At 38.3% G+C, this 17,332-nt stretch overlaps 1 protein-coding gene across 2 annotated transcripts in view; it reads right to left on the minus strand.

Moving 5' to 3' along the window:
- Positions 1-17,332, minus strand: part of dock2-like (dedicator of cytokinesis protein 2) — a 399,373-nt gene that overhangs the window by 360,806 nt on the left and 21,235 nt on the right. For both annotated transcript variants that reach the window (XM_072912417.1, XM_061930395.2), the window contains exons 3-5: positions 13,532-13,572; positions 13,391-13,446; positions 8,928-9,024 (exon numbers count right to left, since the gene is read on the minus strand). In XM_072912417.1, coding sequence (XP_072768518.1) covers positions 8,928-9,024; positions 13,391-13,446; positions 13,532-13,572 — 194 coding nt within the window. The remainder of the gene's footprint in view (positions 1-8,927; positions 9,025-13,390; positions 13,447-13,531; positions 13,573-17,332) is intronic.

The following is a 17,332-nucleotide window of genomic DNA, read 5'->3' on the forward strand; positions in this document are numbered from 1 at the left end:
CGTTTCTGGGTGTTGTTGATAAATGGCTTTCGCTTTAAATAGTAGAGTTTTAACTTGCACTTACAGATGTAGCGACCAACTGTAGTTACTGACAGTGGTTTTCTGAAGTGTTCCCGAGCCCATGTGGTGATATCCTTTACACACTGATGTCGGTTGTTGATGCAGTACCGCCTGAGGGATTGAAGGTCACGGGCATTGTTGCTTACGTGCAGTGATTTCTCCAGATTCTCTGAACCTTTTGACCTTTGTCAGTCTTTTTTGCCACTTGTGCCAGCTTTTTTGAAACATGTTGCTCACGCATTTTTTTTAACAAAATGGTGACTCTCGCCCCATCCTTGTTTGTGAATGACTATACCCAATAATGGCACCCACCTGTTCCCAATTAGCCTGTTCACCTGTGAGATGTTCCAAATAAGTGTTTGATGAGCATTCCTCAACTTTCTCAGTCTTTTTTGCCACTTGTGCCAGCTTTTTTGAAACATGTTGCAGGCATCAAATTCCAAATGAGCTAATATTTGCAAAAAATAACAAAGTTTACCAGTTCGAGCGTTAAGTATCTTGTCTTTGCAGTCTATTCAATTGAATATAGGTTGAAAAGGATTTGTAAATCATTGTATTCTGTTTTTATTTACAATTACACAACGTGCCAACTTCACTGGTTTTGGGTTTTGTAATATGCGTCAATAAAGTAATTGATCTTTTCTGACATAATATAGTCGTTCTTTCCATTTTGACAGAAAAAAATAAATGTACTGCAGGCAATTGCATATATTTTCATTCAATATTTTGTAATAATGTAACAAATATCATACATTTGTTTTTTTCTTAAAACATAAATATATACTCAAATATCTTTTTGACTTATGTAATAATAAAGTTGTTTATGTTAATAATGTATTATGAGTTACATTTGTGTGAATTTAGGTTAGAAAGTAGTTATAATCTGTAATAATAATGAACTATTAGTTTCATGTTTCCCAGTAATCTATCAAATATTATATTATCACACATTACAAACGTTTTATGTTTAAATATAAATAAAAACTTCATTGACTTTTGATTTCGAAGCAAGTTATGCATTAAATTGGCAATAGATTTTACTTAAAAAAATTTTTTTTTTAAAGTAGCTGCTCAGTTGCCAGAATTTTACCGTTTTTCTATATATATATATATATATATTGTAAACACAACAGCCATAGATTTTACCGTAGAAAAACTATCCGCTCTGTTGCTAGATTTTTACTGTAAAAAAAAACAGTGGTACGCTTTTTTCATTTATGGAGGTATGCTGTAAAAATAAATAAATTATATGATCAAATTCTGGCAACTGAGCTGTCAGTCTACACTTAAATTCATATATTAATCACAGTTACTTCTGAGGGCAGCCATAATTGCGATGTGGCGCTCAGTGAAAACTAGTGACACACATAAGTGAATGGACAAAATTACTGTAATCTGTTTTTATTTTCTTGGTATACAAAACTTTCACTCAATGTGCAATATGGGATAGTGTTTTTGATTTTATTATTTGTATATAGTGCAATTGTTAGTTGACAATATGTCAATATGTGCATAGTGGTATTGCTATTTATTGATTATTTTTTGTTTTTTATTACGTTTTACATTTGTTACTGTATGTAAAATATGCATCGCAACTACCGTATTTTTCGGACTATAAGTCGCAGTTTTTTTCATAGTTTGGCCGGGGGTGCGACTTATACTCAGGAGCGACTTATGTGTGAAATTATTAACACATTAGCGTAAAATATCAAATAATATTATTGATCTCATTCACGTAAGAGACTAGACGTATAAGATTTCATGGGATTTAGCGATTAGGAGTGACAGATTGTTTGGTAAACGTATAGCATGTTCTATATGTTATAGTTATTTGATTGACTCTTACCATAATATGTTACGTTAACATACCAGTTGGTTATTTATGCCTCAAATAACGTACACTTATTCAGCCTGTTGTTCACTATTCTTGATTTATTTTAAATTGCCTTTCAAATGTCTATTCTTGGTGTTGGATTTCATCAAATACATTTCCCCAAAAAATGCGACTTATACTCCAGTGCGACTTATATATGTTTTTTTCCTTATTTATTATGCATTTTCGGCCGGTGCGACTTATACTCCGGAGCGATTTATACTCCGAAATATGCGGTACATCATTTCCCAATTGTGGGATAAAACAAGTCTATCCTATCAACATGATTATCTAGAACATGGGTGTCAAACTCTGGCCCGCGGGCCAAATTTGTAGCGTCCCGGAAGAGTTAGTGCTGCAAAGGATTCTGGGTATTTGTTCTGTTGTGTTTATGTTATGTTACGGTGCGGATGTTCTCCCGAAATGTGTTTGTCATTCTTGTTTGGTGTGGATTCACAGTGTGGCGCATATTTCTAACATTGTTAAAGTTTTTTTTATACAGGCACCCTCAGTGTAACCTGTATTGCTGTTGATGAAGTATGCGTTGCATTCACTCGTGTGTGCGTACAGAAGCCGCACATATCTTGTGACTGGGTCTGAACGATGTTAGAATGGATGAAAAGCGGACGTGATGATAGCTCGTAGAGTACGTTAAAGGCAGTGCATTTAGGGCACGCCCTCAAGACTGTGGTCCGGGTGGACGAGATATAACGACTGATGAACACCTTCGTTCAATAATGAAGGTTGCCTCAGCTCAAAGCCTGAGCCCCGACATTAATGAACTAGCATCCAAGAAAAGATGGCAGGTATCTGGCTTGGGCACATCAGTTTAGATCAGTGTGTTGCAAACTGAGCAGTTTAAAGTCCTGAATGGTTGTTTTATTCATTGTTATTTTATTTTCAAATGTATTAGCCTGTGGAAAAAGTTAATGTTGATATTTACCTCAGAAGGCTGCAAATAGAAAAGAGGCATTCAATTTTTATTTAAATTGTATTTGATAAGCCATTGATATTTTTTAATTATTTGTATTATTATTTGAAACTCAATTTGCATGTCACTATAAAGTTATATAAGCCTTGCTTGTTCAATATTCAATGAAAAACGTGTTTGGGTCCCTTTTAAAAGGTTAATTTGTTCAACCCTGGCCCGCGGCTTTGTTCAGTTTTAAATTTTGGCCCACTCTGTATTTGAGTTTGACACCCCTGATCTAGAACATCCCTAATTGTCTTCTTCATACTCAGTTTCATAAGAGAGGGGCTCATGTTATTCTTTAGAATGTCCCAAATCGCGTTTCCCTTGATGAGCCGCAGCTCCCCAGAGCCAGCAGCACTCACAGAGCCCCAGACCATGATGCTACCACCCCCATGCTCGACTGTAGGCAAAACGCAGTCATTTTGCTACCCACTTGTGCTGCTATATTTAGACAATAATTTATGTGAGCAGAGTCATTTGCAGTAGGTATTAATTTCTTACTGCTAACTATATCAGTGACAATAGCATTCTCCATTGATAAGATATACTCTAATAAAAACCGTTGCTGTAATGAGTGAGGAGCGTACACACTTATGTGAATGATTGCATATCCAGTGGAACTTTGATTTACAAACCCGTTTATTGTACAAACGTTTTGAATACTGAAGCACAGACCGAATAAAAGTATGCTTTGGTGTTCGATCTACTGTGGCGGGCTGATCAATCTCCGGTGCTCATCCAGTCAGCAGAGCAGTGCAGTCGTTAGCTACTGTGCTGAGTACTACATTTTTATTTAGCCTTTTTTCAGCATTTTTATAGTTGTGCTAGCCTAATACGAGTCCAAAGAAAGCACTGGACAAGCAGTCCACAGCCTTGTCGACTCTGCCTTCCTTCATCCCCTTACATTCTGCAAAAATCCTAACCAGCAACTGTTACAGTTGAGGAGTTTTGTGATTTCAAACAAGAGTGAGTGCGCCATGAAGCTAAGGACAGTGTGCGTGTGTGCTGGGCAGCTGCATGAGGAGGACAGCTTAGCTTGTTGTTTTGGCTTTTTTTATTAAATAGAAAGCTGATCCATCACCTACATGTTATATTTGTTTGAATATACAGTACCAGGGTTTCCCCTTAATGTAATTGAATGTGGTGCGCCGCCACGGCATTTTCATTACCGCCACACCTTGAAAATAAGTTGTTTATTTTTACTTGAAAGTAGGGCTGGGCGATATATCGATATACTCGATATATCGTGGGTTTGTCTCTGTGCGATATAGTAAATAACTATATCGTGATATTCGAGTATACGTTCTCACACAGTTGCTTTTAGCTGCTGGCATTACACTACAGGCTCTTCTCACTCTCTCTAGTCTCCCTTCTCACAGAGACTTAAACAAGCGCACCTTCTTACATACGTCACATACGTATACGCCCTCGCGGAGCAGAGAGGTAGCAGCATGGGTAACGTTGGGTGTGGTGCGAGTGGTAATACGAGAGAAAGAAGGTGCGAATCTGGTAACAAATGAAGGAATAATTATTTCCCAAGAAAAACAGCACGGGGTGCATCGTCTGGCGGTGGTTTGGCTTTAAGTGGGAATATGTCAAACAGACAACCGTAATTTGTCAAGTGTGTGGCAAAAGCGTAGCTGCGTAATGCTATAAAAAGTAGCATTACTGCTAATATGTAGCCTCATTTGAAAAGTCACCTGCTAGAGAATGAAGAGTGCTTACTCTGCATGTCAACATCTCTGTTCGGTGCCACACCCACAAAATGCCAAAGCAACCATTTCCACATCAACACCGTATGAAAAAAATAGTCCACGACATAAGGAGATAACGTCCGCCGGAACCTACCACATAGCGAAGGACGTACACAATTTGATTTCCTATTATGCAGCTCATTTTTATTTGACAGTTATTGACATATCTTGTGTGACATCATGCACAAAACTGCACTTTATTTGTTTTAAACTATTGTAGTGGCGTTCTGTACAAAAAGTGCACTTTAATTTAGTGTTGTTTTGATAAGTCATCTTAGTGACATCATGCACAAAAGTGCACTAATAGCGTGTTTTAAAATGTCTCTGACAATCTTGCACTTTCTGTTCGGAAATAACATGAATGTTTGTGCCACTGCTTAATAACTGTTTAATAAATACACTTTTGGTCAATTGACTTAGTTGTGATTTCCCTCTCTGCATGAAAGTTTAAAAGTAGCATATATTAATGCAGTATGAAGAAGAATGTTTTAATGTAGACACATAGAATCATCATACTGCTGTGATTATATGCACCAAGTGTTCATTCAAGGCTAAAGCAAAATATCGAGATATATATCGTGTATCGCGATATGGCCTAAAAATATCGAGATATTAAAAAAAGGCCATATCGCCCAGCCCTACTTGAAAGCCAATCAAAGTAATAGGATATATTGTAGCCCCCAGAAGAAATCACACAAAGTTTGACGCTATTATTAACTTGTATTACCAATCTTAGGATAGCAAACGGCACAATTCCAACAGGTTTTGCCGACCGTGCAAACACTTTCGTCTGGTGAGTCCGCGCTTCCTTGGACACGCAACAACACTTCCTAATTCTCCGCCAATCACCTTTCAGGCACGGACAGTGTGTTTGCAAACATGGGAAAAACTGACTTAAAAATCCAAACCACGTGAACATAAAACATTAAAATTAGCTGGTCGTTACAGTATGAAAGCTTATTATTTATATATTTATATATAATATATATTTATATCCGTAATATCGCTAAAATTTGTTCCATTTTGTCCACTAGCGACGCTGAGATCATTATTCATGCGTTCGTTACGTCTCGTCTCGATTACTGTAACGTATTATTTTCGGGTCTCCCTATGTCTAGCATTAAAAGATTACAGTTGGTACAAAATGCGGCTGCTAGACTTTTGATAAGAACAAGAAAGTTTGATCATATTACGCCTATACTGTATATACCTTATATACATATATACCTATACTGTATATACCTTATATACATATATACCTATACTGGCTTGCTGTGCACTTATGATGTGACTTTAAGGTTTTACTACTTACGTATAAAATACTACACGGTCTAGCTCCATCCTATCTTGCTGATGATTGTATTGTACCATATGTCCCGACAAGAAATCTGCGTTCAAAGAACTCCGGCTTATTAGTGATTCCCAGAGCCCAAAAAAAGTCTGCGGGCTATAGAGCGTTTTCTATTGGGGCTCCAGTACTATGGAATGCTCTCCCAGTAATAGTTAGAGATGCTACCTCAGTAGAAGCATTTAAAGTCCCATCTTAAAACTCATTTGTATACTCTAGCCTTTAAATAGACACCCCTTTTAGACCAGTTGATCTGCCATTTCGTTTCTTTTATCCTCTGCCCCCCTCTCCCTTGTGGAGGGGGGGGACACAGGTCCGGTGGCCATGGATGAAGTGCTGGCTGTCCAGAGTCGGGACCCGGGGTGGACCGCTCTCCTGTGCATCGGTTGGGAAAATCTCTGCACTGCTGACCTGTCTCCGCTCGGGATGGTCTCCTGCTGGCCCCACTATGGACTGGACTCTCACTATTATGTTAGATCCACTATGGACTGGACTCTCACTATTATGTTAGATCCACTATGGACTGGACTCTCACTATTATGTTTGATCCACTATGGACTGGACTCTCACTATTATGTTAGATCCACTATGGACTGGACTCTCACTATTATGTTAGATCCACTATGGACTGGACTCTCACTATTATGTTGGATCCACTATGGACTGGACTCTCACTGTTATGTTAGATCCACTATGAACTGGACTTTCACTATTATGTTAGATCCACTATGGACTGGACTTTCACTATTATGTTAGATCCACTATGGACTGGAATCTCACTATTATGTTAGATCCACTATGGACTGGACTCTCACTATTATGTTAGATCCACTATGGACTGGACTTTCACTATTATGTTAGATCCACTATGGACTGGACTTTCACTATTATGTTAGATCCACTATGGACTGGACTCTCACTATTATGTTAGATCCACTATGGACTGGACTTTCACTATTATGTTAGATCCACTATGGACTGGACTCTCACTATTATGTTAAATCCACTATGGACTGGACTCTCACTATTATGTTAGATCCACTATGGACTGGACTTTCACTATTATGTTAGATCCACTATGGACTGGACTCTCACTATTATGTTAGATCCACTATGGACTGGACTCTCACTATTATGTTAGATCCACTATGGACTGGACTCTCACACTATTACGTTAGATCCACTATGGACTGGACTTTCACTATTATGTCAGATCCACTATGGACTGGACTTTCACTATTATGTCAGATCCACTATGGACTGGACTCTCACTATTATGTTAGATCCACTATGGACTGGACTCTCACAATATTATGTTAGATCCACTATGGACTGGACTCTCACTATTATGTTGGATCCACTATGGACTGGACTTTCACTATTATGTTAGATCCACTATGGACTGGAATCTCACTATTATGTTAGATCCACTATGGACTGGACTCTCACTATTATGTTAGATCCACTATGGACTGGACTTTCACTATTATGTTAGATCCACTATGGACTGGACTCTCACTATTATGTTAGATCCACTATGGACTGGACTCTCACTGTTATGTTAGATCCACTATGGACTGGACTTTCACTATTATGTTAGATCCACTATGGACTGGACTCTCACTATTATGTTAGATCCACTATGGACTGGACTCTCACTATTGTGTTAGATCCACTATGGACTGGACTTTCACTATTATGTTAGATCCACTATGGACTGGACTCTCACTATTATGTTAGATCCACTATGGACTGGACTCTCACTGTTATGTTAGATCCACTATGGACTGGACTTTCACTATTATGTTAGATCCACTATGGACTGGAATCTCACTATTATGTTAGATCCACTATGGACTGGACTCTCACTATTATGTTAGATCCACTATGGACTGGACTTTCACTATTATGTTAGATCCACTATGGACTGGACTTTCACTATTATGTTAGATCCACTATGGACTGGACTCTCACTATTATGTTAGATCCACTATGGACTGGACTTTCACTATTATGTTAGATCCACTATGGACTGGAATCTCACTATTATGTTAAATCCACTATGGACTGGACTCTCACTATTATGTTAGATCCACTATGGACTGGACTTTCACTATTATGTTAGATCCACTATGGACTGGACTCTCACTATTATGTTAGATCCACTATGGACTGGACTCTCACTATTATGTTAGATCCACTATGGACTGGACTCTCACACTATTACGTTAGATCCACTATGGACTGGACTTTCACTATTATGTCAGATCCACTATGGACTGGACTTTCACTATTATGTCAGATCCACTATGGACTGGACTCTCACTATTATGTTAGATCCACTATGGACTGGACTCTCACAATATTATGTTAGATCCACTATGGACTGGACTCTCACACTATTATGTTAGATCCATTATGGACTGGACTCTCACACTATTATGTTAGATCCACTATGGACTGGACTCTCACTTGTATGTTAGATCCACTATGGACTGGACTCACACTATTATGTTAGATCCACTATGGACTGGACTCTCACTTGTATGTTAGATCCACTATGGACTGGACTCTCACTATTATGTTAGATCTACTATGGACTGGACTTTCACAATTATTATGTCAGACCCACTCGACATCCATTGCATCCGGTCTCCCCTAGAGGTGGGGGGGGGTCACCTACACATGCGGTCCTCTCCAAGGTTTCTCATAGTCATTCACATCGACGTCCCATTGGGGTTGTGAGTTTTTCCTTGCCCTTATGTGGGCTCTGTACCGAGGATGTCTTTGTGGCTTGTGCAGCCCTTTAAGACACTTGTGATTTAGGGCTATATAAATAAATATTGATTGATTGATTGATAAAATATCAGAAATGAGACCTAAAATAAAAGGCCAATATACAGTATAAAAACACAGTACCACAAAGAGTTGCTTCCATATGCTTCCCCACTCCCTCAGCGTGGTGGTCACCTCCTTCACCAGAGGCATCTCTGCAGACAGCACCACTTCCTCATCTCTGCAGAGCACATTGACACATTATAACCAAAACAATGGCTGCATTAGGCTGTAAATGAAGAGTCTTTTGTTGCGCATAAAATGACAATTTTAGATGCGTCTGTATGCAGTGTGACTATCGATGCTGCCTCAAGCATAATCAATCAACTTCACTGCACAGTACAATACAACGACCGTACGCCTCGAAAGCTGGAGCAGACAGAGGGCAACAAGAAAAGGAAGCAGTGCAGCAATGTGGAAAGTATGGAAGACAATAATAGAGTACAGGGTTTTAAGGCACAGTTGGAGCCATGTATCGCAAATTTTCTCTAATCTGCTGGACTAATTAGGAAGCAGTAATGGTTTAGGTCACCTATATACTATCGTCACAGCACGCTGAGAACCCCAGCTGACCAGGTGCTATAAATAGTCTGTTTTATTCTTTTATAAGGGCAAATACGGTGTAACAGAAGGGGATACAGTACACACTAGGCTTGTCCCGATACCAATATCTTTGTACCGGTACCAAAATGTGTTTTAACACTTTTCGGTACTTTTCTAAATTAGGGGCACCACAAAAAAATGGCATTATTGGCTTTATTCTAACAAAATTCTTACGGTACATGAAAGATATGTTTCTTATTGCAATCAAAGAACAATTTAGTCCTTAAATAAAATAGTGAACGTACTAGACAAATTGTCTTTTAGTAGTAAGTAAACAAACAAAGGCTCCTAATTAGTCTGTTGATGTATGCAGTAACATATTGTGTCATTTATCATTCTATTTAGTCAAAAGTATGAGGGATGAGCTGTAAAAATGAATTATTAATCCACTTGTTCATTTACTGTTAATATCTGCTTATTTTCTGTTTCAACATGTTCTATCTACACTTCTGTTAAAATGTAATAATCACTTATTCTTCTGTTGTTTGATACTTTACATTAGTTTTGGATGATACCACAAATTTAGGTATCAATCCGATACCAAGTAGTTACAGGACAGTGTTGGTGCTAGGAATTTTAAAAATGGGTTCCCAGGGACCCCATCAACCCATAAAAATGGGGTCCCACGGTAAATTTTTGGGTTTCCACTTTTTTGTGACCGTTTTGAAAACAAATGATAAATGTATGCATTTTCCTGTTATATCTCACATTCTATATTGTGTTTTGGAAAAAGGTTGTCATAAACATTACTTAATTCATTAAAAAAATAATACAAAAGAAAACACATTTTTATGCATATGTAAATGTATTCAGTGATAATCATTCATTCACTTTCTTCTTTTCTTCATGGATCTAAACTTTACTGCTGCCGGTATTTTTTTCTATATTTTCATTTAATAACTTGTAGGTGTATTTATTTCAGTATAAAAGTGTAAAAAGTTTTTTGCTTCGGTCATGAAATGATGATAATCGTTATGCCAGGGCATACATGCATATGACACATTGAATTGATTTTTTCCACCTGTATGTAGATCATCAGTCGTTTAAAAACCACCACTTCTGCAAATTCATGGCAAATAATGCCAACAAACTTAAAATTTGGCAAGTTAGTTTCAATGTAATTTAATAGAGTGGCACTCAATGCCTCTAACATTTCATCTCTGGCTTGGTGATGGCCATGAGCTGTGTGTTCCCCTTAAAGAATGGCAGGATGTGGGGTGAGTGACGTGTGTTAGTGAGTGGACAAGTTAGGAGAGGGGGAGCTAGCATGTTCAGGAGTGTTAATAGCATGGTGGATGTCCGCTTGGCTTTGTGGAAAACATAAATAAAGAGTTGTAACAAATCGACGGCCTCGTCATTCCGACCAAAGAGCGGAACTGTAAGGATCCACTGCCGGGTAAAATGGAGGGTGTTACCCCCGACAATATATCGGCCCTGGAGAGAACGACTCCCCCACGCTCCTCGACCACGGTCTGGGAGCACACAGGCAGGAAAGGTGTAACATGATGATGTTTCTTGGCGCCTGGTAAGGCTGGTGGCGCTGGATCTTTGACAATCAGTGCACCGGGTCGTAAAGGTGTTCTTTTTCTTAGCCCATTTACATGGCGTGCAAAACATCTTTCCATCTTCATAAGTGAGCCATTCTTGGGTTTATTGCTCACCATGACGAAAACAACACGCAAGAGTCCTAATACCGGAAATGCAGTATTTGTGATCGATAAAACTTTCGGCGAATCAAAATTTTAAGAAATTGTAGTGGAAAGTTAATTACTTTGAAGTCGACCAATAAAAATGCAATAAACGGGGACGGAAATTTGACTCTGCAAATATAAACAAAACACCGTTTTGACACGCAGAAGGCAGGGTCGGTTAAAAAAAAAAAAAATCTGTGTCCCACGTCCGCGCGGACTACTGAAAATGTGCGATTTCAATGCATAATAAGACACAAAAAATGCATTAACGCCGACACTGCAGGATCATACATTGGTCATATTCAAAGTCCTCATGTGTCCAGGGACATATTTCCTGAGTTTATAAACATAACATAAACATAAACATAAATAAAAGAGTTGTAACAAATTGACGGCCTCGTCATTCCGACCAAACAGCGGAACTGTAGGGATCCACTGCCGGGTAAAATGGAGGGTGTTACCCCCGACAATATATCGGCCCTGGAGGGAACGTCTCCCCCGCGCTCCTCGACCATGGTCTGGGAGCAGACAAGCAGGATGTAACATGATGTTTCCTGGTGAGGCTGAATCTTTGAAAACCAGTGCACCGGGTCGTAAAGGTGTTCTTGTTCTTAGCCCGTTTACTTGGCGTGCAAAACATCTTTCCATCTTCAAAAGTGAGCCGTTCTTGGGTTTATTGCTCGCCATGACGAAAACAATAACACATGGGAGTCTTATTATCGGAAATGCAGTACCGTATTTTTCGGACTATAAGTCGCAGTTTTTTTCATAGTTTGGCCGGGGGTGCGACTTATACTCAGGAGCGACTTATGTGTGAAATTATTAACACATTACCGTAAAATATCAAATAATATTATTGATCTCATTCACGTAAGAGACTAGACGTATAAGATTTCATGGGATTTAGCGATTAGGAGTGACAGATTGTTTGGTAAACGTATAGCATGTTCTATATGTTATAGTTATTTGAATGACTCTTACCATAATATGTTACGTTAACATACCAGTTGGTTATTTATGCCTCATATAACGTACACTTATTCAGCCTGTTGTTCACTATTCTTTATTTATTTTAAATTGCCTTTCAAATGTCTATTCTTGGTGTTGGCTTTTATCAAATACATTTCCCCAAAAAATGCGACTTATACTCCAGTGCGGCTTATATATGTTTTTTTCCTTCTTTATTATGCATTTTCGGCCAGAGCGACTTATACTCCGGAGCGACTTATACTCGGAAAAATACGGTATTTGTGATCGAAAAAACTTTCGGCGAATCAAAATTTAAGAAATTGTAGCGGAAAGTTCATAACTTTGAAGTCGACCAATAAAAACGCAATCAACGGGGACGGAAATTTGACTCGGCAAATATAAACAAAACACCGTTTTGACACGCAGGAGGCAGGGTCGGTAAAAAAAAAAAAAAAAAAAATCGGTGTCCCACGTCCGCGCGGACTACTGAAAATGTGCGATTTCAATGCATAATAAGACACAAAAAGTGCATTAACGCCGACACTGCAGGATCATACATTGGTCATATTCAAAGTCCTCATGTGTCCAGGGACATATTTCCTGAGTTTATAAACATGATATGAATTTTTAAAAAAGGAAAAAAGATTTTGTGACGATAAAAATATCCATGTAATCATAGTAGTATCGATTAGATACGCTCCTGTACTTGGTATCATTACAGTGGATGTTAGGTGTAGATCCACCCATGGCATTTGTTTACATTCAGGGGTGCTAGCTTGCTGTTAGCAGTTAGCTATTGTATCTTCCTATGGTGTGCAGTCAACCATGTTCAGCTATTCCTCGTCCTCCAGTGATAATGATACGTGTAAGAAACTCACTTTACTTGTCACCATGGAGACAAGGATTAGTGATTTAGAAGTAGCTAAAACACTGGAGACTGCGGATGGACGTTCGCCGCTAGCTAGCTAGCTATGTCTTAAAGCACCTCTTCCTGAGGGCGTTTCAGTGTTATAACTTCACCGTTATCTTTAATTTGTAGGCCAAAATGCGTCCATTCTCCCTTCTCTGTCTAAACACTGTGTCTGCTTGTAAGTACTCCGTGTGTGCGCGCTGCCGAACATGCTCTTCTGCTCGTAAAACCAGCAATGTCATGACGTGACGACGCGCCGTCATGCCCTGGAGACCGGTACTTTTCAAACAGAATATAATACCGTTTTTGATTCATTAGTACCGCGATACTATACCAGTACCGGTATACCGTACAGCCCTAGTACACACACTCACCCGCGTTGTTGTACAATGACCTCCCTCAGGTGTACAAAACTGGCAGGAAACACACCCTGCAATGCAGAATCTCTTAAGTTATTGCACACATTGTCATTGTAAGTTTTGTTGACGTCAAATCCAATGTACAGGAGCTGTTACCTGGTGGGCTTTGTTTCTGGCCAGGTACCCTCTGTACCATCCTAGAAGACACAATGATTTCTATATGAACATACTTGGACGACTATACAAAATCAACTAGTCATTTTCATGAAACTTGACTGACTGATTGTCAGTCTATGTGCAGGGCAAGACCCAAGTAGGAATAACAATGTGCATTTAGAAATGCATTTCCTCTTATTGCATATTGTTCGACAAATAAATAGAGATACTCTGCTCTATTTGTCACAGTTTCCTTATCTGTAAATCCAGTTTGGGTGAAATTCCCCACAACAACAAAATTATACATTAAAGACTAAAAAACTTTGAATAACTCATACTATTATGTAAATCAGAGTGGGGCTATTTTTTTTCTATATTTAGCATATTCATTATAACTTATCTCACTTTTGTTATTTGCCTCCTGCTGTGCACTGGCTGGATGTTTTAGGACTCCAAAACAGTCAAATAAAATGCACCATGCAATAGGATGGGCTTTGATGCATCCTTCAACACATCTCCCCAAAAATGTTGATGGTAATTGCAGCGTTTTTCTGTCTGTTGCATTTAATTTGTGATAGAAAGTTGAGGTAAATAGTTGATCATTTCTTGTGTGTGTAAATTTGAATATGGACATGTGTTAAGTAATTAATTCATTAACAGACAATAAATGAGGAAAAACCCTAAAAAAAAGCAGTTCTTCAACATGATACACAAAAAATGACTGAATATACAAATATTGCAAAATGAGATTCACTCACTTCCAACAGAGTGCATCTACATTCCCAATGGAAAAGGCTAAATGATTACTATTTTAAACGAATAATCTACTTTCTCTCATAATTGCAGCATTTATTAAAATAAATATAATCCTAACTAATTTAAATCAGGAAACATTTTTTGTGATTCAATTTCAGAGAGAGAGGGAAATAAAGAGGATGTAGGAGTATTTTATACCATGTTTCAAGGTTGGGCTCAAGGGCAAATAAAAAATGATCACGATCACTTTTTTACAAACCCCAAAGCAGTGAAGTTGGCACGTTGTGTAATTCGTAAATAAAAACAGAATACAATGATTTGCAAATCCTTTTCAACTTATATTCAATTGAATAGACTGCAAAGACAAGATATTTCATGTTCACACTGAGAAACTTGATTTTTTTTTTGCAAAGAATCATTAACTTAAAATTTAATGGCAGCAACAATTGGCAAAAAAGTTGTCACAGGGGCATTTTTACCACTGTGTTGATGGCCTTTCCTTTTACCAACACTCAGTAAACGTTTGGGAACTGAGGAGACAGATTTTTGCTTGATGTACAGCTTAAAATGTTCAACTGTCCGGGGGTCTCCATTGTGGTATTTTAGGCTTCATAATGCACCACACATGTTCAATGGGAGACAGGTCTGGACTACAGGCAGGCCAGTCTAGTACCCGCACTCTTTTACTATGAAGCCACGCTGTTGTAACACGTGGCTTGGCATTGTCTTGCTGAAATAAGCAGGGGCGTCCATGATAACGTTGCTTGGATGGCAACATATGTTGCTCCAAAACCTGTATGTACCTTTCAGCATTAATGGCGCCTTCACAGATATGTAAGTTACCCATGTCTTGGGCACTAATACACCCCCATACCATCACAGATGCTGGCTTTTACACTTTGCGCCTATAACGATCCGGAACTTTTTTTTCCTCTTTGGTCCGGAGGACACGACGTCCACAGTTTCCAAAAACAATTTGAAATGTGAACTCGACCACAGAACACTTTTCCACTTTGCATCATCCATCTTAGATGACGAGATACACTCCTGTACTTGGTATCATTACAGTGGACGTCAGGTGTCGATCCACCCATGGCGTTTGTTTACATTGTGACGCCGGTGAGCTATTGTATCCTCCTACGGTGTGTAGTAAAGCATGTTTAGCTATTCCTCGTCCTGCAATGATAATGGTACTTGTAAGAACCTTACTTTATTTGTCGCCATGGAAGCGAGGATGAGTGATTTAGAAGTAGCTACAACACTGCCGACTGCGGCTGGACGTTAGCCGCTAGCTAGCTAGCCATGTCTTAAAGCACCTCTTCCTGAGGGTGTTTCTGTGTTATAACTTCACCTTTATCTTAGTTTTTAGGCCAAAATGTGTCCGTTTTCCCTTTTCTGTTTACACACTGTGTCTGCTTGTAAGTACTCCGTGATTTTGCGCTGCCGAACATGCTTTTTAGAGGCGGTATAGTACCGAACTTGATTCATTAGTATCGCGCTACTATACTAGTACCGGTATACCGTACAACCCTATGTCATTATCGTTAACATTTGGACTTTCCTCATTACACTACTGACAACTATTTGCTCTTTTATTCCCATGTTTGTTTTTTTGTAAAGGTATTTTTAGAATGTGTAAAATTGCGAGCATTACTTTACTTTATATTATATTTGCTTTTGACTGAAATTGGTCAAGTGTCACATGGTTGCCATTTGGTGATGGCTGCAGTAGATCGGAGTATATTGTTGAATACGTTGTAAACTTGAATACGACTCAATGGAACAGTCTTGAATTGTTTCAGGTCCTACTTCGAAAAAAGTCTCTTTTTTGTGACCATTGGAAGTTTTGAATGGAATGGAATGTCCATGACTTATGGGGTCCCCTCGATGTCTGTTCTTGAATCTCTTTTGTTCAGCCTATCCATATATGTTACCTTTGCTTCCAATTCTACACAGGTTTATTGTTAACTATCACAGTTATGCAGATGACACACACATATCTAGCTGTGACCCCAGATAACTACAGTCCAATAGAGAAGTTGTGTCAATCAGTATGTTTCCATGCACAAAATTAGTCTGACTTCTCAAATAATGTGGTTTCTTCTATTTTCACACGTACTTGTGAAGATGTAGTTCCCATTCTCTATCGCAGTGGTTCTCAAATGGGGGTACGCGTACCCCTGGGGGTACTTGAAGGTATGCCAAGGGGTACGTGAGATTTTTTTTAAATATTCTAAAAATAGCAACAATTCAAAAATCCTTTATAAATATATTTATTAAGGCTGAAGCTAACGATTATTTTTCTATTGATTAATCTATAGATTATTTTTTCAATTAATTGGTTAATCTATAGATTATTTTTTCGATTAATCGGTAGATTATTTTTCCTTTTACCGATTTTTTTTTAAATTTAAAATGAAGATGAAAAAATAAATGTAGGCCAGTTTTTTCAAAAGGCATGGCTTTTGTTTACAAAAAAAAAAAAGTATGGCCACTCAACTTTGACAACAACATGACAAACTATTCTGTAACAATGTAATGTTTACCTGGTTAAATAAAGGCTAATAATAAACATTTAAAACTTTTAACATTTAACAAAATTAAAAGTAGCTTATTTGCTTTTTAATGTGCAAATATAAAAGTAAACATCCAGTGCAAATCTTAATATTCTGCAATAGTATAAGCATTTCAAAAGTAAAAGTATTGCTTATTTTGCTTTAAAATGTGCAAAAATAAAGATAAACATCCAATACAAAAAAGTGCGTATTTCCTTGAATTGGCGCCGGGTATATAGTATTCGCATGCCTCGAATTACTGCCGGGTCAAACTCGTTTCGCAAAATAATTAGCGCATGCTTAGCATTACCGCCGGCTCAGGATTAACGCCGGGTCAAACTCGTTTCGCAAAATATTATTTTTATTAGCGCATGTCTAGAATTTCCGCCGGGTCAAACTAATTTCGCAAAATAATTAGCAGATGCCTAGAACTTCCGCCGAGTCAAACTCGTCACATCACGAGTCATAATTTTCAAAATGGAGGAGGCTG

The sequence above is a fragment of the Nerophis lumbriciformis genome, linkage group LG36 (assembly GCF_033978685.3).
Source record: "Nerophis lumbriciformis linkage group LG36, RoL_Nlum_v2.1, whole genome shotgun sequence".
In the NCBI taxonomy this organism is placed as follows: Eukaryota; Metazoa; Chordata; class Actinopteri; order Syngnathiformes; family Syngnathidae; genus Nerophis; species Nerophis lumbriciformis.